The sequence below is a fragment of the Juglans regia genome, chromosome 3 (assembly GCF_001411555.2).
Source record: "Juglans regia cultivar Chandler chromosome 3, Walnut 2.0, whole genome shotgun sequence".
Lineage (NCBI taxonomy): Eukaryota > Viridiplantae > Streptophyta > Magnoliopsida > Fagales > Juglandaceae > Juglans > Juglans regia.
Genome location: NC_049903.1, coordinates 1,033,716 through 1,061,684, shown reverse-complemented (window position 1 = coordinate 1,061,684; position 27,969 = coordinate 1,033,716). Strand labels below are relative to the sequence as shown.

General features: G+C 34.5%; 4 protein-coding genes across 7 annotated transcripts; all 4 read right to left on the bottom strand.

The window, feature by feature from the left end:
- Positions 1–151: 151 nt before the first annotated feature.
- LOC108995783 lies at positions 152–5,552 on the bottom strand. 2 transcript variants are annotated; one of them, XM_018971402.2, is made up of 6 exons: positions 5,155–5,552; positions 4,183–4,380; positions 4,029–4,106; positions 1,993–2,058; positions 1,714–1,779; positions 152–1,633 (listed from the first exon to the last, which is right to left on the bottom strand). In XM_018971402.2, exons 1-6 carry the CDS (start codon positions 5,449–5,451, stop codon positions 761–763), a joined length of 1,578 nt encoding a protein of 525 aa, XP_018826947.2. In that variant the 5' UTR covers positions 5,452–5,552; the 3' UTR covers positions 152–760. The 2 variants fall into 2 exon arrangements, with proteins under 2 accessions (XP_018826947.2, XP_018826948.2); XM_018971403.2 differs by having other exon boundaries at positions 4,183–4,377.
- Positions 5,553–7,756: 2,204 nt separating this feature from the next.
- Positions 7,757–11,949, bottom strand: LOC108995784 (protection of telomeres protein 1a-like). 3 transcript variants are annotated; one of them, XM_018971409.2, is made up of 10 exons: positions 11,659–11,949; positions 11,397–11,533; positions 10,862–11,054; positions 10,425–10,492; positions 10,232–10,320; positions 9,073–9,354; positions 8,919–8,989; positions 8,701–8,759; positions 8,273–8,431; positions 7,757–8,160 (listed from the first exon to the last, which is right to left on the bottom strand). In XM_018971409.2, the coding sequence occupies exons 1-10, from the start codon at positions 11,774–11,776 to the stop codon at positions 7,984–7,986; spliced, it is 1,353 nt and encodes a 450-aa protein (XP_018826954.1). In that variant the 5' UTR covers positions 11,777–11,949; the 3' UTR covers positions 7,757–7,983. The 3 variants fall into 3 exon arrangements, with proteins under 3 accessions (XP_018826954.1, XP_035544469.1, XP_018826955.1); XM_035688576.1 differs by having other exon boundaries at positions 10,862–10,979; XM_018971410.2 differs by lacking the exons at positions 10,425–10,492; positions 10,862–11,054.
- A 1,338-nt stretch (positions 11,950–13,287) lies between these two features.
- LOC108995761 (IQ domain-containing protein IQM3-like) lies at positions 13,288–15,681 on the bottom strand. Its single transcript, XM_035688251.1, has 9 exons — positions 15,587–15,681; positions 15,341–15,455; positions 15,118–15,183; positions 14,911–14,999; positions 14,383–14,470; positions 14,095–14,241; positions 13,921–14,013; positions 13,659–13,760; positions 13,288–13,351 (listed from the first exon to the last, which is right to left on the bottom strand). Exons 1-9 carry the CDS (start codon positions 15,679–15,681, stop codon positions 13,319–13,321), a joined length of 828 nt encoding a protein of 275 aa, XP_035544144.1. The 3' UTR covers positions 13,288–13,318.
- A 1,136-nt stretch (positions 15,682–16,817) lies between these two features.
- Positions 16,818–21,141, bottom strand: LOC109021763 (IQ domain-containing protein IQM3-like). Its single transcript, XM_019004474.2, has 9 exons — positions 20,518–21,141; positions 20,306–20,420; positions 20,061–20,126; positions 19,822–19,910; positions 18,981–19,068; positions 18,663–18,809; positions 18,480–18,572; positions 17,969–18,070; positions 16,818–17,624 (listed from the first exon to the last, which is right to left on the bottom strand). The coding sequence occupies exons 1-9, from the start codon at positions 20,949–20,951 to the stop codon at positions 17,109–17,111; spliced, it is 1,650 nt and encodes a 549-aa protein (XP_018860019.2). The 5' UTR covers positions 20,952–21,141; the 3' UTR covers positions 16,818–17,108.
- Between the last annotated feature and the right edge of the window lie 6,828 nt (positions 21,142–27,969).

Here is a 27,969-nt window from a genome sequence, read left to right as displayed (position 1 = left end):
CATAAATTACGATCATGATTCAGCTGATAGACAAGAAGAACGGAAAAAATGGGTCAAGCCAGAAAATTTATAATGAGCGTTCGTGCTTGCCATGATCTACGGATGTTGTTGTGGAGTTGTAAGCACCTTCCAAAGTTGATTGCTTCCTCTATAGAACTAATGCATATTTCACGTTTTTTATTTTTTAATAATGTCAAAACCATTGAAACGGTATGCATAAACCAAAAAGGCTCCCAACGAAAAACTCTTCTTGCTACAAAGGGATTACAGATCATTACTATGGTTACAACACGTCAGCACCATGTATTTTCTTTGGATGCCCGTCTCTAACTTCAGGGTCCCAGCTAATGGCTGCATTGCTCCAATTAAATTGTACTCATTTTCTCGCACAATTCACAGGATAAACCACTCGGAAAATGCCAAGTCCTCGAAGAATTGATCCTCTCTTGAAGACTTGACATGTTGACCTAAATATATTATAAAGGGGCTACCGGAATTTCTGCTCACATCACATTTTAGCCCAAAGAAACCTAGATGATTTAAGATAAATTCCTCACCCTCGAGCAGTCTCAAAGGATATCAGACTACATGCTGGCGACTGTTTCTTCAAAGGCCCTTTATTGTGTTCTGGATAAGCGTTCTAGGCTTCGCAAAATCTCCAAGGATTTCTTTAGGACTTTGCTAGGCACAAAGCCCGCGGAAAAACTAGTAGATAAACAGCTCTTCTTCAGTGTTCTTTACCTAACTAGTGGCTTTATACTCAGCAATGCATCCGACATTGACGGACATGCAAATTCTTCAGCTTTGTCAGTTCCTTCCTCCTCTTCCTTGCTTCTGCAGCAGCAACCACGTCAATTAGCTTCCTATTTGGGTAAACGGTTGATTTTTGCTTCTTTTCCGGCAAAGCACTTGCAATACAACAAGCAGTTGACGGTGTTTCAATATCTCGAGTGTAATCTAATTGGGGCCTGTTCTCGTGCTTCATGGTAGATGCACGTTGGAAACAATCTAATAGTGCAGGTGTAAAGAGAATTTCCTCAGAGTGAGCTCCAGTATTCTGATCACCTCCATTTGGGGGTAGCCCAACTGGGGTTTCATTCAAGTCATCATTGGCAGGTCTGGCTTCTGTTGAGCCTGAAGCTTCTGTCTTTACTTCAACGGGCAAAGAGCAATGGTGGTTTTCTACATATGCAACAAATTTTGTGGATGAACTAACACCATAATGGTTGTCATGCGAGGTTTCATCTTGTTCATCTTTCATGTCAGTAGAGGGCTCAGGTTGGCGTCCATTCCCATGACCAGGATGGGGGAAGAACCAAGGACATGGCAATACATATAACGAAGTTCTTGGCCCATTAACATCTATGCGGTTTTCTTGTTCTTGAGAAGTATCAAGGCTACAAGCTGCTGGCATGGGAATGTTTGATTGAATGACGATGGCACTTCGTCGTCCATGGAGCGACTGAACATGACTTGAAGATTGAATGATAGAAGGCCAGAAAGCAGGCATAAATGGATGATGATCATACAAGAGCCGTGGGCAATTTGTAGATGAAGAGAGAGAGGCTCCCAAATCAGCTGAACCACGTTCACCTGGAGTTTCCTCAACCTCAGCCTTTACTACCTTTGCCATCTGCAAAATCATACAGCATGTCGAAAAATGTGGAAATTCATTTAATATTAAACATTTCCAAAATTTCAACTGTAGCTTACCTGTTCCTTTAAGTGTTTATTAGTGGTCTCCAAGGACTGATACACTTTCAAAGCCAACTCCTTTTCCTTCTCATTAGAGATGTCATGAAATGTGAAGAAATGAGATGATGTTTAGACAAGTTCAAGGGGTAAAATCATAAGAGAACTACTATAAATACTACCAAGTTATACAACTTCCATGCCATGCACCATTGTCCATGGGAGGCAGGGAGGGAGAGAGAGGGGGGGGGGGGGGTGAACGAATCTATATACAAAGATATTAGGGGTACCATTCCCTACCCTCTTCAAATTTTCATTCTCCCATGATAGATCAGCAGCTTTTCTGGTTAACTCCTCACACAGAGCCTGGCCACCAGGGGAGGGGAAAAAGTCAGAAGAAGAAGATTCTCACATTATGGTGATGACACATGTTGTACATTATACCTGCCATATTTGACTTGACTAGCACAGATAACCATTTTTTATTCACCTACTTTCAGGACTCAAGAACACATCAAAATTATGTACTTAGCTCTATAGCCATTAAAATCAAACGATTGATTTTTATGAGGGCGTCAACTTGTATAAACAACTTTTGATATCACATCACATCAAATTCCGAATTATGAAATTCAAGTTGCTACAAAGCAAAGGTTAAGAAAGCCCATTTCATGCAAACTTAGGTGAGCCACCCAGGTACAGGTGCATATCTAGGTATCAGATTTGTCCGATTCCAAGAATTCAGGATGCAGAGGGCCAGCTAAAATATTAAAACTTTTAGTTATCTGTCAGACCTCATTGACTTTAGATCTTCATTAAACAACAGAATCTATCCAAACTGAGGACCACTTTAGGAAGAGATTTTAAGGATAGTTTACATCAGAAGTAATTTTGGGAAATGGCTTTGTAGATATCATGTAGAGAGAGATGCTTTATGGAAGAATGCTGTTGCTGTTAAATATGGGAGTGGGTGGGGAGGATTGGTGTTCTAGTGAAGTTAGAGGACCGTATGGGGTGAGTTTATGGAAGTTCATTAGGAAAGGTTGGGGGGAGTTTTCGAAACATATTAAAATTAAGGTGGGGGAAGGGAAGAGGATTCTATTTTGGCATGATATTTGGTGTGGGGAATCAGCTCTCAAATCTGATTTTCCCTCTCTTTTTAGGATTGCAAGGGATCAAAATGCTGCTGTGGCAGATTTTTTCCAACATACGGATAATAATATTCTGTGGAATGTTGATTTTATCAGAGGTAAATGACTGGGAAGTGAATGATGTTTCTGATTTTTTGGGAAGAGTTTATAATTCAAAAGTGATTCAGGGAAGAGAGGACAGTTTACTGTGGGACCATGTTGGAAATTCCAGGGTTTCGGTTAGTTCTTTTTATAAGGTGCTGACTTGTCATTCTGGTTGTGCTTTCCCTTGGAAAACCATTTGGAGAGCGAAGGTTCCTGCTAAGGTGATGTTTTTCAGTTGGGTGGTTGCTCTAGGGAAAGTTTTGACCACGGATAACCTTAGAAAACGTGGTATGTGTATAGCTGATCAGTGTGTCATGTGCAAGAAGGACGGTGAACCTATAAGTCATCTCTTTCTTCATTGTGAGGTGGCAAAGTCTTTATGGAATAAGGTTTTGGGTCGGACAAGTATATGTTGGGTGATGCCAAAGGAAGTTTTGGATCTTCTTGCATGTTGGAGAGGTTTTGAGGGAAGGAAATGTGTAGCTGCCAGATAGAATATGATTCCTTTGTGTTTAATGTGGTGTCTTTGGCTGGAAAGGAATGTGAGATGTTTTGAAGACAAAGAGCGTTCTTTCGGGGAACTTCGGAATTTTTTTTTCTACTTTGTGTTTGTGGGCTAGGATTTTTGTAAGGAATGATGATAATGTACTGAATTTGTATTAGTCTTTTTCTTGCTTCTATAGTGTAGTAGGTATTTCCTTTGTATACTTCCTATGTACTTGGGTTGTGCCTATTCTTGGTAATAAAATCTCTTATTAATTATCTAAATAAAAAAATAAAAAAATAAAGTAAGTTTTATAATTAGTATGAAATACATCACTCGTGTTATCTAATGTTCAACAAAGTCATGCACTTTTTTTTTTTTTTTATAGGCACAAAGTCATGCAATTTTAATAACCCATGAAAAATAACCAAAGTGTAAGACTTGCACAAAGATCAATATCTATGTTACTAACAAAGTATATTGAGAACCTTTAAAATAACAAAAGCAACCCAGTACTAATGATGGATTTGTTTAACAACGTATAGTAAATGCCCTGTAAGAGGTGCAGCTTGGTGTATAAAAATAACGCTTTTTGAGTTAATTTGTTAGTTGCGCACCTGCCTACGACGAATTGTCTGCCTAGCTGACTCTCTGTTTGCCAATACCCTGCGTATTCTCCGTTCTTCCTTTTCAGCCTAAACAGGAAAGGCTCATTTAGACAAGCAATAATGGAACAGCACTGCAGAGAAAAACGTTAAAAAAATTTAGCACCTCAGTCAAATTTTGTCTTGATTTACGGATACCAAGTGGAGTGTAACTTCTGGCGCTTGTAGTTGGTTTAGCCAATTCAGAATCCTGCTCAGCCTTCACTTTCATCTTTCTGGAATCCTGATTAGCATTTGCTGGTTCTAGCAATTCAATTGTGTTTATCTTTTCGCATTGCTGCTGACTTAGAACTGCTCGATCCTGCTATAAACAAAAATATTCTCAAGTCCTGCACAAAATAGTGCGACTTGGTGACAGTGCCACAGATATTTCAATTCAGATGCCACTTAGTTGGCTAACCAAATATGGACATATGAATCTAAGAACCTAAATGATAAAACAAAAGTAACGTGTCCTGGTTGATGCAAACAAAAAAGGGGACTGTATCCACATTCTATGTCCGACGAGTCAAGCTCAATATTCTAAAATTTTTAAACGAAATCTTCAATTACCAAGTCTCAATGCCTTTTCAGCTCCAGTTCGATTTCCATGTTTTATATCTATTGGCCCTAATGTAATGCTCCTCAATACGTTTAAATGAGGTGTGGGGCTTGTTCAAGATATGATGTGTCTCTACCTGCATTGTTATGAAATCCTAACACGCATACAAAATGGGCACATTTCCCCAGTGTTTTTTTTTTATTTTTTTTATTTTACTGATAAAAAAAAGGTGCATTACATAAAGCGTTCGTTCCAACTAAAGAAGACGGTAAGAGTATGTATCATGGTCCGCTAAATTGGGGTACTATCTATAGAATCCTCGAATTAGCAGACCCATATAAGAAACCAAATAAAATACAGTTACAGTATAGCCAATATTAAGCAATCGCAATCCTCGAATCATGAACTTGTTGGCTTTTTATTATTGAATATTTTTTAATTTCCCCATTTAGTAAATTGCTTAAATTTAGTTACAAAGAACAAAACAAATAAACAACGAAGAGAAGGTAGAGTTCGTAGTAACTCATACAAACTAACCTTAGCGAGATCCGAACAGCAAGGGACCCAGTCCACCGGGTTCAACTGGAACACCGAGTCAGCCGGCGGCGACTCGCTCTTGACTCGCTTCCTGGCCCGTTTCCCTTTGCTCCCCCATTTCCCGCCAGAGCCACCGCCACCACTCTCTCGAACTGCCAAATGAGCCAAATCCGCCAGAGCCTCCGCCGCCTCCAGCTCTATCTTAACCATCAGATCCGCCGCCGACATCGAAGACGACGTAGTAGAAGCAGATGAAGATGACACCGATTTCCAAACATAGCATCGCTCCGAACCCATGGCTCAGAAGCAGAGCGAGTGAGAGACAGAGGACTGCAGTTCCTTCAAAGAACAGAAAGGTATTAGAGAGAGAGAGAGAGAGCCTGTGTGTGTCCGACGGTCCGTGTGTTCCAAGAGTGGTTAGCTTAGCCCACAGATTGTGTTGGGATGCCACGTGTCATGCCAGCTCAAGGCCAAACATCTTAGCTAACCCCCTCCCGGTATCGCCGATCGCCACGTTTCGGTCCTCGCTCAAGTGGGCGATCTTGCACGTGTGACCTCGTACGTGTCTTAGTACGGAAACGACATGCTGTGTGGTTTTACAATGCGAAGTGGGTCGGTTTGAGTCTAGAAGACGTGGTTGGTTCGGTGATGCCCACGTGTGTTTTGTTGATTCGCTGGTTTCAGTTCTTGCCGGGTTCTTTTTGAGGCTGGGAGGACCAGAAAGAACTGTTTACAGTTTTTTTTTTTCAAAGTAAGAACAGTTTTTATATAGAAAAGTTATAAATATACCGATTTTCACAATATTTTACATAATTATATTTTAAAATAAAATATATTTTTATAAAATAATTTATAAAAATAATATTACTTTACAATAATATTCTCATTTTAAAATATGTATTGTTAAATATATAAAGAGTCATTCTACGATCATCGCTCAGCCCTCCCGCTTGACGTGTTATGCCTTTCTCATGCCATGTAGTATCATATTAAGAAAAAAAGAAAAAGGAATAAAAATGTAAATGTGACTTTTCATATCTCATTTATGGGTGAATTATCCGGCGATCAGCCTCAACAAAAACGTCATTTTTAATTGCATTTTTTTCGTGTGAGTTTTCCAGCGACATTGGCCTCCAATATCCCTTGTAAATGAAGTTTCCAATTCAAGAACAAAAATTCACAAAAAACTCGATCCAATAAAATGTCTTTGAAGAAAGAAAACTTTCACTCTTAAATTTCAAGATTAAATAAGAATCATGTATTTTTTGAAAAAACAATACAAACATTCTCTTCTTTTTTTTTCTACTACGCTCATCTCAATTTTCTTGCAGCCAAACAGCAAACATGGATTTTAGCATATAAGAGAATGTGAAAGAATTACCAGCAAAAATGTCAAAAGGTGCACACTATCAAAGGCAAACGCAGATCTGACATCAACACAAAGCAACAACAGCCAAATAAAAAAGCAAATTCAAGAACTTTATATATTTACAAGAAAGTTAATTCGGAGACACAACGCGTATTGACGAGAAGGTATGAACAGTAAGACCCACCCAATCCCAAACACTTCAATTAATAAAATAAAATTTTTTTAAAAAAAAAGTCCTCTTTAAAGGCAAAGAGTCATAATAAAAAAAGTATTGAATTTTTTAAGTCAGCTTCATGTTAAGAAAAAAACGGATCCTATAATAGTTTCTCAGGAAAATAATAAGTTTCAGACAAATACATACAATTTGGCTTGCAAACGATGGGATTCGAAGAAAAATCGATGGGTTTGGCTTGTGGACAATGAGTTTGAGAGATAAAGAAAAATTGATGAGAGGAGAGAAGAATATTATGCATTCAAATTTTATTTTTTTATTATTTAAAAATCAAGCCACATGGGCATTTAAAATCAAGCGGAAGGGAGGAGTGGTGGGAGTAGTATTTCTCTATTATAAAATGTGGTGTATATATCATTATTTGTACATACGTGTATGTATACGTGTATACATATATATATATATTTATATATATATAACACATAAGTTTCTACATATATACACCCAAATTTTCGCATGCTTTTACATACCGACTCTCAAGTAACAAAATTCTTTAATGAAATGATGACTGAAGTTGGTGTCTAATGCTCCATTTCCTGTCTGTGACAGGTACCTGTCAACTTACGTAGCAGAAGGATGGTGCATCGCCTACCTCACTATCCGCCATTACTCCTATACATTCCTACTCTATTCTCCATCCTTTGGCCCAAAAACAGGAAAAAGTGATCACAACAATCTTCCAAAGCATATTTTATAAGGGTAGTGGTAGGTTACTACCCATTTACTTCATTTGGAGGATGGTAGAACTTATAACGTATGATTATTTCCTGAATTATTGGAGGCACACACTTTTCTCAACTGAATCCGAGAATTGTATTTTAGATACAGTTTGAATGATGAAATGAGATGAAATAAGTTGATTTTAAATGAAAGTTAAAAATTAAATAAAATATTATTAAAATATTATTTTTTAATATTATTATTATTATGAATGGTAGCCGTGATAGGGCGACCACGAGGCGCCTGATGTTTTTTGGAAGTAATTAAATGATTTAGTACATTGAAGAGACCTAACTTAAAACTTCATGAAACAGTGAGAGATTTCGTGTAGATTTCACGATAAGATTAAACCAAGAGCGCAATCATCTATACAATTGCTATCTATACATTATACAGGAATTTACAATATAGGAGCTATCAACAAGCCCATTTCAACAAACATACACTGAGCTTGCAACAGATCGCACAAAGACCTCATAAGAACTCCATCCTTCTAATAATCGGACAATTATCCAACGAAGCTAGTGCCACATATTCGGTACTCCCCAGAATTCAGACTTATGCAACATTGTATCCATGGCGGATTCCTTACAGAACTACTATCTTCCCCGTCAAGCACCCCGAGTAATTTATTCACCTTAGATTTAAGAATAACAATGGAGAAAGAATCCCCAAAAAACTTTACCTGCATTGGGTTACGAGCACGTTAACCGAAGAGCTTAATCAAAAGGGTAAATTTTGCAATCACCTAACTTGCGTAACTTCGCTGAAAGAGTATCAATCTATTTCACCATTACCCAATTATCCCCACTTAGTGTGGCATGTATTCTTGCAGTTGGGTCCTCCAATGTCAATCTCATTCTGTATTGACCTGACTCAATAGGCCTGCAGAAGTCCTTTGCCTGTGGGGGGAAAACTGCCACCACACGAACAATACATTTGACTGTCACATCAACCTGTATTACAATGAAAAAAATTGTTTGACTGAATATTCCAAGACATCTCCATAGAATACGGCAAAAAGTTAAGAACTCTTGCCTTTTATTTTTTTATTTTTTTGACAAGTCTCTTGCTCTTTATTTTTTCCATTTGTTCATATCCTGAAAGCTTATGAAGTTGATAATATATATATGCATATAATATTTTTACTAACTCATTATTGATCTATTGCAAAATTGAAACCAAGGGACATAAAAGTTCTGACAGCAAGAAATGCACAAGAGACCTCTGGTTTAGTCAGAAGATCCATCAATGTTGCAAATGGAACATTTTCGTAATCTACCACTGAGAAGAAACAGGGGCAAACTAAGTTAAGGAAAAAAAAAAATATTACTTTGACATCCATCTCACTAATGTTTACATGCTTGAGATTGAAGAAAAATAACAGCAGAACATGTCCAAAACAAAAACGTTAAACATCTAAAACAACTATAAATAGATTACCAGTTAAATAAGGAGGACTACTCCATGATGGAAGACGACCCTCTTCCTCAGCTACTCGGAAATTAAAATTTCTGGTTATTTAACACAAGTAATTAATACAAAACATATAAAAATCGATCAATTCATGTGATTTCCATAACAAAATCATTCTTACCTAATACAGTCCAAGACAGTGTTATCATTGTTGGGAAGAAACCGAAATCTAGAAGAAGAAAGTAGAAGACCCTTCCACAATCCAAAGTGCACTTCACAAGTCATGTTTCGTATCCTCACCCATTGGCCAATACCTTTAAAGTTTAAGCCAAACTTTTCATGAGCTTCATTAGTCATCACTCGTAGGACAGTCCCAACACAAGGAAATGAGCAGATGATATCCATCGGTAGAGGAAACTGTTCAACATGTAATGGAAGCCGGCTCTGTTCATCATCCTGGAGACTATGGCATGCAAATTGAAGTTGTATGCAATTGCCATTAGGAAAAATAACTAGAAGTAGGATACATTGAATCTGAGAAAACCAGTTTTGCAAGGGGATGATATCCAAGTAATGGTAGTAAAGTTATCATCTTTCTAGGACTATAACATGTTACCCACACAACACATGTATATTACAACATATTTCACAACACATGTTTGAAAATGAGGATATTTTTGTAAAGTGATGTTACTTTTATAAGGTATTTTACAAAAATATCCCTCATTTTAAAACATAGCCGTGTAAAGTGTTGTAAAAAGTGACGCGTGTTTATTATTTTTCAAAATGACTTTTTATACTCTGATAGGAAGCAAAACTTTCCCCAAGAAAAAAAGGGATGTCTTACCATAAAGTAAGATTTTCTTTCTTCAGGTAGCTAATTATAAGTAGCAAAAGTTATATTGGAAATGAACAAATAGAATGGAAAGAGAAGAGATAACTGAGTTTTTCATCCCACCAATTAGCTAGGTTTGGATAGAAGATTGTTTTAACTCATCTCATCTCATTATCATAACTTTCTCAAATTCTCACACAAAATATAATAAACAATTCAACTTTTTCAAATCTCAAAACAGTAATAATATTAAAAAATAATATTTTAATAATATTTTATTCAACTTTCAACTTTTATCTAAAAGCATCTCATCTCATCTCACTATCCAAACCTCACTAGTCCAAATAGTCACCAACCAACAATCATCGTCATCTGTTAGATTCAATAGAAGGTAACTGAGAAATAACATAGTTTTATCTAGCTTGTACACCCAATCTATGAACCTAAACTGGAGCTAATAAGACTAGGCTTACAGCTGAAAGATAATAAATCAATGTATACTTACTGCATATCGAAGCTTAATGGGGGAGTATCAGTCCCATCCCACACAAAAAGCATCCATGTATTGTTGGCAGTTTTTTCGACATGCAGAACCTTAAAGCAGACAAGTGAAAGAGAACTACATCAGTTGTTTAGTACCTTGAAAGAATAACATAGACCTACACATCAAGGTCATCTACCACACTAACAAGAATTACCTTGCATACCACATCAAAATACTCCTTATTTTTTAGGTGTTTCAATGACAATAGGTATTCATCCATTCCTAGAAAACATAAGGTTGAAGCCTCATATCAGTATTTCCAGTAGCAGGGGTTCAACTTCCAAGCAACAAATTCAAAACTGTGCTGGAACAAATACATTGATCATTGGTTCATTCAGTTGTATAAAAAAGAAGAGTGCGCATTACAAGGATAACTATAGGGAGGGAGGGAGGGAGGGAGGGAGAGAGAAGTGAGTCCATCTGAAAGACTCTTGAAGAATATTCACTTTAAAAAGTCCACAACTTCTATAGAATTGCAGAATAATCTAAAGAAAAATCCTAGGCCAAATAACTTAAAGAATACGAGGCCAAATTGTATGAGACAACCTATCCAGAGAGATTAAAAAAAAAACCAATTGGACAAGACTATACCTCCTCCCCTAAACGGAAAGGTAGCACATAAATTCCCCATACGTCTGATAAAGCCAATGTCAGGTCTTAAAAGGCGAAATCCTGGAGAGGCTTGATACGGATTACAGTCAATGCAACTCTGTTCATCAAATAAAGCATATGAAGACGACTTTTTCTTAAAAACGGCATCTATCCGCCCATTAAACTCTTCAATCTGCCCAAAAAAAAAAAAAAAATCCTGCTTCCATATTACATAAATGTCATAACCAAGATTAAGCACTACAATGAGAATCATAATACAAGGACAAGAAATCCGCCCTTGACGGTGTGAGGAGATTTATAAATGCATTCCAGACCTGATCTGTGATTCTAAAAGACCAGTAAAGCAAATATACATTTATATGCACCAAAATTTTACACATGGGGACTGGGATGAAATATGAAACGGGAATTGATGTTTCAAACGTTAAAATGTAACCATGAAATCCTAAAAACAAAAAAAAATGATCCAAAAAATTAACAACTTTGCGTCATAAGAGTGAAATCCAAGAAGCACCTTGACTTGGTAAAGAATGATGATGTCTTTGTATGACCTAACGACCGGAAGATGCTCCAGCTTCTCGGTGAATAGATGTACTGAGAACTCTTCGTCCTTATAGGACTCATCCACAATCTTCAGTATCGAAACATAATCTGAAATACACAAAGAAATTCCAATTTTAAAAAAAGTTGCAACCTTCTAGTTCATGCTCAGACCCCCACCCAAAAAAATAAAAAGAGAAATACATAGAACCGTAAAAAAAACAATAATTAAATACCAGTTCCCAGACTCTTTCTCGGAAAGCTGGATTCCCTAACAAAACCAATCAGATTAACGTTCTGGTTTACGCGTGATAAGGCATCCCTTATCGGGATTATAGAGTGTCTGTTGCTCATCGCGGTAAACTGAGAAAACTGTCCAAATTGAAGTCCCTCTCCCTCTCTCTCCCTCACTCACACACACGTACACGACACACGAGTAAAGCTGAAGGTTATATACGGGGGGCGGTTGTGCAATCAAAACGATCCACAAGTGCCGATATGACTCCTACAACAATCGGAACTCAAACAAGCGGTTGTCTGGGTACGACTGTCATTTAAGGTTTTAATTGATTTATTGTTTAAAGTTTCCAACAAATATTTTCACATTTTTCAGTGTAAATGAAAATTTGAGTTAGTAGAAAGGAAAATGATATCCTTACTACCTCCAACAACTGCTTTACTACCCATTCATTTTTTTTTTTTCTTCTCTTTTTGATCTTCTGTCTTCTGAAATGGGTTTTGAGCGATTTGTATAAACTACTTTTTGGCCTTTTGAATGACGGGAGATCTCGTCATGCTTGAAAATAAATATAGCATAATAGCAATTGAGAAGTTTTATTAAATTAGAATACATCATTAAAAAGTAATTTCTTTAATGTAAATTTTAAAGTTGTTCACTTTTTTAAAAAAAAATATACGAGACACATATATTTTAAGACTGTATCTCAACTAAATAATTTCACACCTAAACCTTTCTCTCAATTCGATATAAATGGACATGTCTTCTTGAGGTGAAGCCGTGAAGGTTTGAATGCAGTTTTTATTAGAACTGGATCAGCTAGATGTAGAAAACATTTTCAATAACAAAATGTAAGAGGAGAAAGTGTTATAATCACAAAAATAAACTCATAAATTGATATATTTTCATGTAATATATTATATATACTTTAACTTTACAATTTAATGTATCTCATCAAGTCGTGTCAATTTATGAATTTATTTTTATGAGATTTTTTGTGACTAAAATATTTTTCATATTTCAAATGTCCGGATCAACTGTTCATGAACCTATAGTACTCCCAAGTCTTTTTCTTTAACTGACTAATAACTACAGAACTCGTCAAATTTTTGTTAAAATTAGCAGGATCAGTTACTTTTACAAAGGAAAAGCATGCGCAGCTAATCGATAACACACCATATGCCTGTGTGCTCAAATTCAAGCTCTGCAAGATGCAAGCAACCCATTTTCTGTCCGGAAAGTGATCGTGAAATAGTGAAGCTGAAAGGTTGATCATAATGGAGTATTTGAACAGACCAGAGATATCATTATCTATGGTATCGCCATTTATATCTATTAATAACTGGTCCATTTTGTGTAAGTTGTATATTTGATCTGTTTGTAGCTCGAGGTAACATGCTCATTTATTTACCATCACAAATAAACAGCCTCTAATTACGATCGAGTCTGCTTGTGTATATATACAAAAAGCAAGATAATTGTTGGAGATAAACATTTTGAAAGCCTTCCAATGATTTGCATTTTGATGTTAAATTGTGTGATATTAGATTCCATCATGCTTGAAACTCAGCAATATTTCTTCTCAACATATATATTGAACATCAACCGAAACGAAGAACGATGCTTCCCGGCTCCTAGCTCAAGTCGTGCCAACCGCACTAGCAAGCAATTACAGGGGTAACCCTGTCTATCTGACAACAAGCAATGCAAACAACATGATCATCATCAGACAAACTGACTAAAATACAAGAGAGACCAGACCACAAGCAGGGCAATCATGTGATTAGAAAAGAAAAACTCGTAAAAGTCCATGCATGAGCAGCCGCATATGAAATAACCAGATTAGAAATCAAGGACATGACAATTTGTAGGGCTTTTAATCGATTTACTTTTGACCCAAATTCTAATCAAACTTTCAAAATCCTTGTCCGCCAATTGGTCGAGCTTTACAGGACCAAACATGAGTTGCAAGAAAACGTGGTGAGAGAGAACAGTTACCTGAACTCCCTTAAGGTTCACTCCATGGTCTCCTAGAAAGAATAAAAAGCGTTCAATGCTCTCATTTGTAGGCCTGTAATGTCCACTGCATCCAGATATGGACTGAAACGTCAAAGCAATCAAGGATTAGAAGCCGGAGAAAAACAAAACAGGTTATGCATGCACCAGCTCCTTTACTTAATTAATTGCATGGCCAATATTATATGTCGCCACTCTCAACAACTTTCCCACGTACGTATGAATCCCTACGATCGAACTGTACCTTGAGAATTCCGTGCTCTGCCACTAGGCTTCCGGCAGCTATTGTGGCTCCTCCAGCCAAGAAGCTAGAATGATGGAACCTTCCTTTCTCTTTCTGTTAGATTTTAACAATATTAAAGATCGAAATAATGCTTCTTCTTTTTTTTCTTGTGTAGTCTCTTATATATAATGTTACCTTTCCGACGTAGAGCCTGCCTGAGGTGCTCACAACGAATATCCATTTGGCACCTTGTGGTCCTCTAGTTGTATGAAGGTAATGCCCACTCTGTTTATGGATAACTTTCCCCTCAGAAACGGTATATTCGTATTGGTTCCTCTCTAGCTAATTCCACCAGATAAACAATTCACGCTAAAAGAAGACCTTCGCAATTTCATTTTATCTTATTTGCAAAAATATCCAAAAAGGCTCAATTTCAATAAATAAATGTACTAAATTAATATGATATATGGATGCTGCACATACAGGTCCAAGATACTTAACGCTTTGTTCGTGAAGCATTGATCTCGAGCATTCTGGGAGATCGATCTCTTTGCCAGCTCCTAGATCCATCCTGCACAGTAAAACTAATATATAAACTTTTCAAGCAAAAAAAAATTTACTAGAACTAGAGAATTTATTTAAGAGTCTGCATGTGTTTATATCTCTTATACTTTAGACTCTCAAACTCAAGATACATACTCCTATATATATATGGCCTTCAAGCTGTAAATTATGACTAAAGCATATATAACAACTGCCTTTCACCTATTAAATATTTGTAAGGATGAATTAATTAATAATGCCATGTTTAGCTAAAGTAATGAAGCAGCAATTGCACCAGACTAACAAGACATGTTTATTTTGATTCATCTGACATGAAATTCAATTCATAGAGATTGAGCAATCTTCTCAATTAAAGAACTCGATCCCCGCCCATGCATTAATATTGTCATAAACACGAAAGTACTCTTTCTCACGTACATCTATCCTTTTAAGCAGAATTTTGGTTACCAGTAAAAAAAAGGCTGACCAGCATTCGATGCACACCATCGGTTGTAGTACAAACGTAAGTAATGCCCATAGCGATGCCTTGGATCAATCTAACAATCCGATTAAAACACCGTACGTGATCATGAGTATATAATTAATAATATAGTACTTGAAGTCATAGATTATCAAGATGAGCTAGGGGTTAGAGGAGATCAAACTATATATTACAGCTTCAATCCAATGCTGAAAAGCCAATATTTGCGCCTCGTCGTTTTCAGACACTCCTCTGCCCACCTATCCACAAAGTTCAATTTTCATAATGATCGACTCATGAACTTATAAAATCAGGTTTCTTGCGATCTTGCGACAAGCTAGCTAGCAAGTGTGTTTGAAAAATAACAAAAGCTAAAACAAAAATTACTACATAAATGAATCAAGTTTAATTACATACGATAGAAGCATTGAAGCCAATCCGAGTCCACCGAGTGTTAGAACTTCTCTCGTTGATGCACTGGAAGAAGAAAGTTGTGCTGATATTCAGTCTCGCAAAGTCTATCGCGTGCCCCCTTCACAATCATATATGTACCCTCATTTTTCAGTTAACATTCGATAATTAAACAAATAGAGAGAGATCGCTATAATCGAATTAATTAAGAGGCTTCAAGCTTCACATATATGTATGTGCGTGTGTGTATACCAGAGCTCCATTATGATGGTGTCCGCTAACATGCGCCGGTGGCGAAAACTCCGGTACATGTTCTGCAACTTCACTGCAGCGAAAGCCTGATCCATTGTGTAAGGTTGTCTCGTCGTTGAGAGAAGTTAAGAGGACCGCCTGAGACTGATCAGAGAGGGAGTACTCTGTAGTTTTTAGAAGTTTCAGTCAGTAGTAATGTGTGGCTTTAGCGGGAAAGCTGCGTACGCATCAAATTTATACTCGTGCTCTTATGTTTTTCAAAATAATCATATATTGATATGATCTTGATTTTCACGTGGTCCACTTTGAACCTCATTTGCAGGAAGTTCTGCACAGAATGAGAAAGTGGGATGGTACGTGAGACACAATGAGTTCACAAAAGAAAAGGAGGGTTTTAATGGTTGGATAAATGCCTAATTAGAGAAAAAAGAAAGAAGAAAATGGCCATATTAATTATCGAAGAGGTAAGTGGATTGTTTTTAAAAAAGAAATAGAGGTAAGTGGATGTTTTCTGCATAATTATACAAGGAGGAATGTCAGCGACGACAGCCAATACTTTTTACGTAGGTGTGTGACGTGTAAATTTGATTGGAAGAAAATGGCCATACCATAGGTGGTTGGATGCTTATCAGATTTTATTAGAATATTTAAAGGAAATTTTTTGGAAAATGAAGTTGGACTTCCTACTTCGAAAGTCGTCTTTGTTTTTTGTCAGAGAACCACATGATCAAAGACACCAATACCTAGTACTCCTTGTGGGAGTGACCAACTGATGCTTTAGTCATTATCTTTGGCTCTTCGTCCACACACACACATATGTTACATACACAAAAAAATTACACAAAAATAAATCTAGAAACTGATATAATTTCATTAAAACCGGTAGATTTACTTTACAATAAAAAGAACTTTAAAATCTGACGTATCACATCAAGACACATCAGTTTGTGAGTTTACTTTTATCTAATCCATTTATGTCTAAAGTATTTTACATACATATATATATATATATATAGAGAGAGAGAGAGAGAGAGAGAGAGAGAGAGAGAGATCGTGAAAGAAAACATATATATATATATATATTGAAAAAAAATCATTTGGTTCCGACTCCTTGTACCGGTTTCAGGAGCTTTCTGCAATGTCCTTTGATCACCTTATTGAGCCGCTATGATGCAGAGAGTAATTCGCGTGATGGGGTAAGCTTTAGAGCCAAGAGGGAAAACCTTGAATATATTGCTCCAATATATCGTACAATTTTATTTCCATTCCATGCAAAGCAAACTCTAAAATATAAAAGATGGACAACAGGATACAAACAGGTTCTACTGTGAAAATAGTTGCCTCGCATTGTTGACATTTTGAAATTTTCAATATGGTGGGCAAAACAGCGAGAGTGTTGAAACTATGGAACCTTGATTAGATGTAAACAAGATAATGCTTTGACCATTCCAAGAGGGTTTGAGGTGACATGCAGAACAGATCAGATACGAAATATGTACACTAAACGTGGTGATATTTGGATTCAATCGCCAGAGGTCCCATCGCCATTACTGAGATCTGATGCGGGTTGAGTTGAAGGTGATGCATTTGGTGATGCAAGACCAGCCATTCGCCTGAAGGATGACGGTGTGGGTGGAAATCTTGGAGATAGATTGACAAACTCCAAGGCCTGTACTCTCAGTTCTACAGGGTAGTCAGCAACACAACCAATTCTTGGTCCAGCTCCAGTTGACCACTTGAGTGAGAGCTGATTCCCTAATTGGTATGATTTTGCTGCCTTCTTGGAACTAATTCGTTGCAATATTGCGGTCTTTGGCACCTCAGCTCTTGGGCTCTGAAGACCGCCAGATAAAGTCCTTTTGTAATTGCTTTGAGTTTCAGTTTGAGGAATTTCAGTTGATTCTAAGGATGGGGTTTCCTTCTCTTTCTCTGGAATTTCCACGTCGATGGTTTTCGAGTTTGTCAAACCTTCATGTGCAGCCCCACCTCCCAGTTTGATGTCATCATAACTATCAGAATCTTCGTTTGCCTTATATATCTAAAGAAATGGATGCAAAACATATTGTCAGGCAATTGCATGAGATGTCAATTTTAACATTGAATTGAAACAGACAAAAGACAAATGAGGTTAGGAGGACAGATAAAATCCATTTTTCTGCCCAAGTAACAAGAATTTCAAGGACATATATGGCCAGAATGTTTGACAAGAAACAACTCCTGGCTAGAACAAAATCTAGTGCATTCTGTGAGAGCCTTAACCAATCACCTTTCCACATTTTAGCCTAAATTTTTTTTTCCACTATCTGAATTCTGCTTTGCCAGGTAACCATCAAGTTTTCAATATCGCAAAATTATGAGACAATGAGGTCAGACAGAAATTACCTGCACTTCATTAAGGTTCACACCGTTTTCCTTTAGTAAAGATAAAAAACCGTCAAGCTTGTCATCTGTCGGCCGGTAATGTCCACTATATGCAGAGATGGACTGAAAAATTATAATAAAAAATGATTCGTTGGGAGATAAGCATGATATACTAGAATTTCAATTTTTCATCATCAGAGGTATTTGCCGGAAAATAGAAACTAACAAAAAAATGCAGTGTAGGGTGAAAAAAGATGGCATCTACTATGTAGTATTCATGAATTACTTGGCCTTTCAGGAATAAACAATGCATAAGAGTATTTGATTAATAATTTATCAATTTCACGAAAATGGTTAAAATTAATAAAAAATGAAGAAGAGAAGAAAGAAAAAGATGCTATCGATGAAGACAGAGCCATGGATACAATCTAAAAATGGGTACCCAATTTAAACAATAAACTTTTGTTCAGATAAATCAGTCCCCATGCCACTGCCTAAAGCTTTTCCATGTATAAATCTTTCGCAATGATACCTTCAGAATTCCCTGCTCTGCCACTAGCCTTCCAGCAGCTAATGTAGTTCCTCCAGCCAAGAAACTAGAATGGTGGAACTCTCCCTTCTTTTTCTGTGAGGAATGAAAAATATATTAGTTGTTCTGGAAACAATAGAAACTCTTCAGAAAGAAATTGATCTTCAGCTTTTCTTAGTCTCTTACCCGACCAGCATAGAGTTTCTTGGAGGTGCTCATAACAAATATCCACTTAGTCCTGTCTGACCCGTCCATTGTATCAAGGACATCTCCAGTTTGTTTGTGAATTACTTTCCCTTCAACTACTACATATTCGTAATTCTTCCTCTCTTGCTAATTCCAGGAAATACAAAAGAGAAGGGATGCAAAGAAAATTAGAACGTCAGGTTGGCAAAAAGTCCAAGATCCTTAAAAAATTGTATTTCATTATGCAACAAATTGCATTGCAATAATACTCAATTTCAGTTGATAACAGGTTTCAGTTTGATTTTTGCAAGGGCATACAGGTCCAAGATACTTGATGCACTGTTGACGCAGCTTTGATCTTGGGCATTGTTTGAGATCTAGATCCTTGCCGTCGCCTACATCCAACCTGCAGAAAGTAGTTGTAACAAAACTTAGCACAACACATTGCAAGAGACATACTTCTTGCCATATGAAAACTGTATCAGCAAGAAGCAAAAAATAACTCTGATTCATACATCTTGTTCTTGTTTTCCCTCAACATTGTTTTCTCATATTATCGTGTAACGAAAAAAAAAATCTGAGGGAATGTGGTCTTCCAGATCATTTGCAGCATACATAACATGGAAATCCTTTATTACCATAATATTCTGATTGAATGAAACTCCACCTAAGAAACAGATCAGTACCCGGCATCAACAGAATGGGTGTGGAATGTAATGTTAATGTTGAGCCATCGTTCAGAGAAATCAGCCCTAAATATATGGCAATTGATGCACATGTCACACGAGTACAATAAAAAAACCACACGGTCTGGCTAACCGATAACCAGGGTTTTTTTCCAGTTTAATGTAATAGTACAAAGAACTCCTTGTGAAACATAAATATTCTGGCCAAATGGACCTTGTATTATTACAATAAACCCAGAACAAGCATAAGGAGATATTGATGATGTTCATCAAAAGTTGGTTGTTTTACACAATTCTGAAACAAATTCAACTCACAGGGCTCAAACATTTCTCACAGATGAATTATATTAGTTTTGGATAATAACCCATTTAAAATTTTGAAGTATTAAATTCCCAACAGGACCAATACCATAAACTCGGACAAATAACTTCTTGTATAGCTTACTATATTCTGGGAGCGAAACTTTTCTTACCAGTAGAAAAATGGCTGACCGGCATCCGCGTTGCACCACTCTTCGTAGTACAAATGCAAGCTATGACCATAGCGATGCCGTGGATCAATCTAAAAATTTTAGTAATATTGAGAAAAGTAAGATACACAGATATATCAGAATTACAAATTTACAACACAACGGAAAATCAATCTATTAGATAAATGGTTCATTTTGATCAAAATCATAAGCAAGAAGGGCTAAAAGAAGAAGGTAATTACAGCTTCAATCCAATGCTGAAAGGCCAATTTTTGTGCCTTGGCATCTTCGGACAAACCTTTTCCTACCTGCCCAAAAAAGATCCAAATTTGCATGATCTTAACTCACTTCACCCAAATCGTCTATTTTCCAAATCACGACAAGCATCCATACGGTAACTATTACAGCTTGTTCTTTTCTGACCCCAAAGAAAAATATAAGAACCAAACTAAATATTAAAAAATGAAGAAAAGTAAGGGATTATAACCTTAGATGCATTCAAGGTAATACGACTCCACTTCGAAGCCAAGCTCTCGGGCTTCCAGAAATTGAAGAAAGAAATCGTACTGTGGTTCAGTCTAGCATAGTCTAACGCTTGCCACCTAAAAAAGCATCCTCATTTTCTTTTCTTTTAATTTCAACAAATTAATAAGTAAATAGAAACAAAGAAGAATTAGCTCGGAGATAACTTCCACCCACCAGAGCTCTTCGGCTACAACCGCGGAGTCCGCTAACCTACGCCGCGTGCGATAGCTCCGGTAGACCTTCTGCATCTTCACCGCCGCGCTTCCCAGTGAGCCCGGCTCATTCCCGGTGGAGCCCTCCAGCAGCGTGGATTCCACGTCAGTCTCCAGCGACCCGTCGCTATCTTCGGAAGTAAAAGCCGTTGCTCCATGGCCTTCGCCTCTTTGACCACCATTTACCCATGGCGGTTCATTAACGGCCTCGTGAGAGTCCAAAGCGTCGGTATTCGGAGTGCCCGTGGGGGATGATTCGGGCGTGCTGGAGGTCGGGAAGTCTTCGTGGGAAGCGAACTCTGTGGAGGACGGGTTCATTTTGTCGACAGAGTAAGAAGAGACTGGAGTCTTTGACTGGAGCTCAAAGCTTGAAACAGCTTGTGTTTGAACCTCCATTTCACAACTCAGATACAGTCGGTCAATGGAGGATTGGGAGCGAGAGAGAGAGAGAGAGAGGGCGACTTCCGGAGGTCCACTGATTGTTATATACGGACGTGCTTTACCGGGAAACCCACCTGTCCTTTCTTTTTTCCGTTCTCAAATATCTACATGACATGCCACATAAGTGATGTCGGGTGAATATTGTGCTTTTGATATTGCAACTAACCTTATGTTTATAAATTTAGGCCCGGTTTTGATGACCAAAGTATCTCATTGGGCTATACGGTTTTAGAGTTTTGTTTATCTAAACATAAGGTTATGTTTGATTCTTAAATTTAGTTAAGTCAATTGAGTTTAATTTAATTTTAAGTCGAATCTAATATTTAAATACCTAATTCTTAAATTACTAAACTCATTTCAACTCAAAATCTTCTTACATGTAGGACCAACAACTTTTTTTAACTTAAAACATCTTTATACGTGAGATCCATAATCTTTTTCAATTTTCTATAAAAAATAATAAATTCATCTTAACATCTAAATACACTTTTAATTCAGTTTAGATGAGCTTCACATAACTCTCTCCACTACTCAAGTCACTATTATTCATAAAGAATTCAACTCAACTCAATATCTAAACGCAGTCATTCATCTTTAAATTTTAAAAACATTAACTTAAATAAACAGTGAACAGTTCAAACAATAAATTAACAGTATAACTAGACGTGAAAAGTATGTGAACAATGTAAAATCTCTAGGATTTGGATACTCTATAAATACCGTTAGACCTACACATTTTTCAAATTTTAAAAAGTCAAAACTATTTCATCTTATCTCACTATCTAAATATATATTTTTTATAAACTATTTCATCTCATTTTAACTCAAAAAATCTCACTATTATTTAAAATATCTTATCTTATCTCATCTAAATTATGTATCCGGATCGGATCTTAGTATTGAAATATTAATGAAAAGTATGGAGCACTTTTAACTCATTCAGTTTTCTCATTAACATATAATAATTTGATGATCATATATGCTTTTACTTACATTCATTCGATTGAAAAATATATATATATATATAATTTAATTTTTTTATATTTCTTGAAATATACTTTTAGCTACATTTAGTTATATTTTTCTTGAAAAATATAAATATAAAACTCTTGAAATGTTTGTTTTGTTAAAGGAGGAAATTAGGGAACACTAAATAATCGAGCTGTAAATTGTAATGCAAATAATAAGTGGGAAGACCTTGAAGTCTGTGTATGTCACGTGGTCCACATTTTGAGCGAGTCCGTCTATGGAAATCATATTACAGCTCATCATTAATTCAATAATTCCCTTGTCTTTTCCAGCAACTCACGTTCGAACGGTCAGAGACGAGAGGCCACGAAGACTACGTACGGTGATAGTATTGAATTCATATTTTTATTTTTAAAATTTAATAAAATATATATATTTTTTATAAATTTAAAATTTCTCTACCCATAATTTTATATTAGATTTATTAAAATAATAATATAATATTATTTTATTAATAATAATTTTTTTAATTTATTTTTTTCATATTTTACAATTACACTAATTATATATTAATTAATAATTTAATTTAATACTTAAATTATTATTTTTCAACTTAAATATATTGTGGCTTAAAATTAGAAAATAATAATTTAAATAAATAAAATAATAATTATAAAGTGTAAATAGTAAGTCTTTAAATTGAAGATGAAAAGAAATATATTGTAGCTAAAAATTTGACGTTCGAACATTTGGTGAATCCAATATCAAAATTTTAAAATTAAAATCATCAAATTTTAACAATTTGACTTATTTGAGAGTCCAATACTAATATTCCCACAAGTGATGATCTTTGGATATTTGCTATTGAGTAATCATACAATAATATTATAAATAAAGATATTTTTATAAAATAATATTATTTTTATAAGATATTTTATAAAAATATTTGTCATTTAAAATATAATTATAAAAAATATTATGTGTAAATTATTTTCCTTTACTCTGTAGCCGTGGCTGTGGTTTTGAAGTTGAAGCGGGCGGGCAGACTCTGTGATTCACCAGAGTTTGTGCGTATTTCTAATGTATATTAGAGGATGTTCTTTTTCGTAGGTACGTACGTAGTACTCCGACGTACTTTTTAAGATTCAATTTTACAGGTAAGTACGTAGACCAGGTTAATTATAGTTTGGATATTGAGGGTATTTTCAGAATACATTATTATTATTTCTTTTTTTTTTGCTTATTTTGTCTTAGTATTTAATATTCCATCATTAATTTTGTATTATAATTTTATTATTATTTACAGAATACCTGAAAACTTCACTACCCAAATATAATCTTAATTTATTATATTTTTTTATTTGTTTTGACTGTATTCTTATATATATAGAGGGAGATGATGACACTAAGCTGGTTGTGTTTGGATGTTGAGCTGAACTGAATTTTTTATGAATAAAAATGAGTTGAGATAGTAGAATGAGTTTTGTGGAGTTCACCTAAGATGAGTTTAAATGTCTTTGGATGTTAATATGAGTTTAAATATATTTATGAAAAATTGAAAAAGATTATAGGTCTTACATGTAAAGAAGTGTTAAATTGAAAAAAATTGTGGATATCACGTGTAAATATGTTTTGAGTTGGAATGAGTTTAGTAATTTGAGAATTAGGTATTTAAATGTTAGATTTAACTTAAAATTAAATTGAATTAAATTGAACTCCGATGAATTTAACAATCAAACATGGCATAAACTGCACAGACACAATTTTAAAATAAGAGTATGCATGCATGTGGATCATGTAGTTAACAATATATTTTTTTTGGGTCGAAGTAATGATCGGCATGCATGCACGGTCATTGCAATACGATCTAATTACCACTAATTGCACAACGTAGTGTATGTTTGTTTATACACTCTCAAATTAATTGATGGTTAACTTTATATATTTTCAAATCCTGGTTGCAGTAAATCGTGGACTAGGACAAAATCATTTAAAAAAAAAAAATTAAATAAAGAAAGGGATAAAAGTGTCACGCAAGTCGTTTTCTAAATAACATTAATTATTATGACTAGGGTAGTTTATATAGTTGTTGAGGTATAATGGCCATATATATATATATATATATATATATATATATTACAGAGGGACTATTTCTTGGTTTCGTGGTGATCTAATGGAAAGTGTGTGTCACGAATTCTGACTAGATACTCGGCCAAGTGATCGATGCAAATTTTGCATAATCTTTCCCAATGTATTAGTGGCAAGATTATTTAATCGTCTGGTCGTTTTATAGTGGGGTCTATATTAATACATATCATATTGTATATGGTGGCAGTCTTCGTCATTCCATTCATTTTATTTTTTTTTTAATTTTTTGGGCTACTTTTCGTTTATAGTGTTTTCTCTCTATAGAAATGTCAAAGCTTTGGAGGACAAGATGGGATAACGTAACTAGCTCTCTCTCTCTCTCTCTCTCTCTCTCTCCCTCTCTCTCTCTCTCTCTACTTGTGTCATTGTGTAGTTTTTTTTTTAAGAGAAATTGTCATAATTCATTCATCAAAAAACTTACATCCATGAGATGATACATTCTGAAATGTTCTTGTATCAAACATGACATCATAAACTAAAATAATGCATTTAGAGCTCTACTAGTACACTATTTCTTTTTGTGACTGGTTTAGTCTTCACTATTGTCGATACTCTCTACAAACAAATTTTCAAGAAACAGCCCAACATCACCCTTCATAAAAAAGAGAAAACTCAACCTCTACAAATAAAAGTTCAAGAGACGAACTATTTTTTTTATTTTAATTAACAATAATAAAATTAAAAAAGAAAGCAGTAAGATAGATGCGAAAAAGAATTGACTATAGTTTGGACTAACTCTAGTAGACTTTCGAAATCTCATGTGGTGGTGCGTGAAGGCAATACGCTTATCTATTTTCAATCACAAATGTTAGATTTGAAAAATCTAGTGGTAGCGAGTCCAGTAATCTGGCGCATGTGGTTATAAGAGCTATAGGTAAAGGTGGCGTGTGAGGATTACTTGCGGTAATTTTTACAAAATCACCACTTTTCTCTAAATAATTTTTAGCTCGGGAGTGATCTGCTTGTGCTGGGCGTATTTTTTTGGAGTTGTTGAAAAGTTGTAAATTTATTTTTTTCAGCTTTGAAAGAAGTAAAATAAAATCAAGTAAAAAAAACTACCTTGATAGACAACATAAATTGATGGAAGAAAGGGGAGAAAGAAAAGAAAGAGGAAGTCGAGAGATCTTTCTATGACGAAAATCAAATTTAGGGCCCTTAAATTTTTAGTGGGAGGGGAGAGTCGGGAGACGGCTAAGGCTTATGTCAGTGTGTACTTAATCATGCATGTGATCCATTGATGATATAATTATGCAATTAATTGTGCTGTGGTTCTTTTCGTGATTGCCAGGAATCCTGCTGGGATCCCGTTAAGCATCCCATTACATTTATATATATATATATATATATATATATATATAGTAATTAAGAAAATATTATTTAATAATATTGTGATTTTTTTTTAAATATTTAAAAGTATTAAAAAATTTTATAAAAAAAATAGATACTTTTTCACATCATTTTTTTAATACTTTTAAATATTTTAATTTTTTTTAAAAAAAATCTGACAATATTATTAAATAATATTTTCTTAATTATTATGTAAAAAAAACTAAAAAAAAAATTAAAACGAAATAAATGAACGGGATTCCCAATAGAATCCCTATCATTTTCCTTACGTGATTGATCGGTTTTAGTTATAACTAATAGTATTTTAATTTATCATCACTCGTATTGAAATGGTAAGTGTCCGGCCGCATGTATATATATATACTGGTTTAGGATTTGGGTCGAGGCTAGCTAAGGATTTTTTAGAGAAATTATATTTATAGTTTTAATGTGTCGTAAGTCTTGAATATTTTAAAATAGATAAATGATTCACATAAAATATTTTTTAAATTTATATATAGTATTACTTTTCTGATAATAATGCAACGTGGATCTCGTCACATAAATTGAACAGGCCAGGGAGGAGTATTTTTTTATTTTTTATTTTTAAAGAAAAAATTAAAGAGAAGATGAAATTGACTTGGAAGTTATAGCTTGTTATTTGAAATGAATGCATGCGTGGCTAATCAAATAAAATGTAAAGTTGATAGACATACTTAATTGAATAAAATAATAGAACTAAACACGACATAAAATTATAGGCCAGAGATCGAGTAAACTAAAATTTCGAATTCCTTTTTGGTCACAGTAGTACTGGCTGCATTTCCCCACTTATATATATGAACTGAGTAATGGCCTTGAGGCCTGGTTTGTTGTGTTTATATAGGAAATAATAAAATATGTGTGTATATGATCAAATTAAGTCTCATTGTAATTGGGATATATATCGTTCGATTCGCATATATAATATGACAGAGATATGTCATGTCCATGCAGTACCCATGATTAGGAGGATGCCGATGCATGCATATATGAGTACTGCTCTTCATCACATACGCATTCATTTTTAATATCTCACATTAAGGTTGGCCTTTCCTGTCGCAAGAACGTACCTAAAATATATATATATATTATTGTATTAATTAAATAAAAATCTAATTGATTTTCTAAAAGAATGTGACAGTACTGATCATATTATATTTTCAATCTATTTTAATATTTTCATTAGTTGCAGATTTTGTTCGCAGTTATTTTTGTTAATTATAAGCGACGTAGAGTCAATAATATTGCGTACGTGCTACAGTCGAGCTTTTGTCTCTTCTTCACATGCAACTAATTAAAGAACCATGCATGCAATTTCCATATATATATATATATATTGTTTTTTTCCTACATACATATATATATACTAGTGGTGATAAACGTGCAAAGCACGTTTGCCACATCTATCAAATTAAAAAAAAAAATAAAATATAACTTTGAATATTAAAATATTTTAATGTATAAAAATAAAATTATTATTTATTTATGTTCATCATTTATTATGAAATTTAAATTATATTAAAAATTCAAATTAATTAGATAATTTTTTTTCTTAAAAATGTACAGTAAAATTTTATTATTTATTTAATGATAAAAAATTAGTATTTTAATTATCTATTTTATGTTAGTTTAAATCAATATTTAAACTTCTATCGTTAGATTAAATCTGAAAATTAAAGATGAAGAGTTGTAATTTAAAACCTATAAATCAATATTTTTCCCCACCTTTCATTTCTCTCTCTCTTTCATTCCCCACGCATAATTGTGGTATTACGTCGCACATTGACATTCACACAGACGAACCTAAAAAGAAACAAAAAAACAAAACAAACATGAAAAAAAAAAAAAAAAACCTCTTTACTGTTCATAACAGTAATGAACAGTATATGAATATGCGAAAAAAAAAATCACACAGCTTATTTACTGTTCATTACTGTTGATTAACAGTAATATGATAGCCTCTTTTAAGATATCGACAAATATATATATATATATATATATATATAAATTGAAGTTAATTTTAAGTGTATGATAGAATATTTATATTTTAATTAAATATTTTATGTTAGTTTAAATCAATATTTAAACTTCTACCGTTAGATTAAATCTGAAGATTAAAAATGATATATCACTTTTAGTATTACTCTATAAAAGTCTAAATAACTTAAATAAAAATCTAAAAAATACTTATTACACAAATTTGATCCAATCAATTCAATTATATATACTTGCTTTTACAAATTCTAATATAATCACTAAAAATTCAAGAATTATAAATAACAATTACATAACAATTCGACTATAAAGCAAGCATTTGACAGAAGTAATAATTTATTTTACTCTTTAGATAAATACAAAAAAAAGTCTATTTAAAGAGAAAGAGATAATATAAACATTTGCGGAAAAAAACATGCGAAAAAAAAAAAAAAAAACTTTACACTGTTTATTATTGTTGATGAACGGTAATAAAGGTAATATAAACAATTGT

Bases quoted from the DNA above. Each gene is read 5' to 3' on its own strand.
- LOC108995783 (XM_018971402.2), bottom strand. From the start codon at position 5,451: ATGGGTTCGGAGCGATGCTATGTTTGGAAATCGGTGTCATCTTCATCT. The intron at 4,381-5,154 runs GTTAGTTTGTAT...TTTTGTTTATAG, and splicing joins GCTGTTCGGATCTCGCTAAG to CAGGATCGAGCAGTTCTAAG. The intron at 1,780-1,992 runs GTAGGGAATGGT...TCTAATGAGAAG, and splicing joins AGAATGAAAATTTGAAGAGG to GAAAAGGAGTTGGCTTTGAA.
- LOC108995784 (XM_018971409.2), bottom strand. From the start codon at position 11,776: ATGAGCAACAGACACTCTATAATCCCGATAAGGGATGCCTTATCACGC. The intron at 11,534-11,658 runs GTATTTAATTAT...TGTGTATTTCAG, and splicing joins GAGAAAGAGTCTGGGAACTG to ATTATGTTTCGATACTGAAG. The intron at 10,493-10,861 runs GTATAGTCTTGT...TATGTTTTCTAG, and splicing joins CTTTCCGTTTAGGGGAGGAG to GAATGGATGAATACCTATTG.
- LOC108995761 (XM_035688251.1), bottom strand. From the start codon at position 15,681: ATGGATCAGGCTTTCGCTGCAGTGAAGTTGCAGAACATGTACCGGAGT. The intron at 15,000-15,117 runs GTAATATATAGT...TCGGATTGTTAG, and splicing joins TTCAGCATTGGATTGAAGCT to ATTGATCCAAGGCATCGCTA. The intron at 14,471-14,910 runs GTAACCAAAATT...TTTACTGTGCAG, and splicing joins GGTCAGCCTTTTTTTTACTG to GATGGATCTAGGAGCTGGCA.
- LOC109021763 (XM_019004474.2), bottom strand. From the start codon at position 20,951: ATGGAGGTTCAAACACAAGCTGTTTCAAGCTTTGAGCTCCAGTCAAAG. The intron at 18,573-18,662 runs GTAAGAGACTAA...CATTCCTCACAG, and splicing joins AGAAACTCTATGCTGGTCGG to AAAAAGAAGGGAGAGTTCCA. The intron at 17,625-17,968 runs GTAATTTCTGTC...CCATTTCTTTAG, and splicing joins TGAACCTTAATGAAGTGCAG to ATATATAAGGCAAACGAAGA.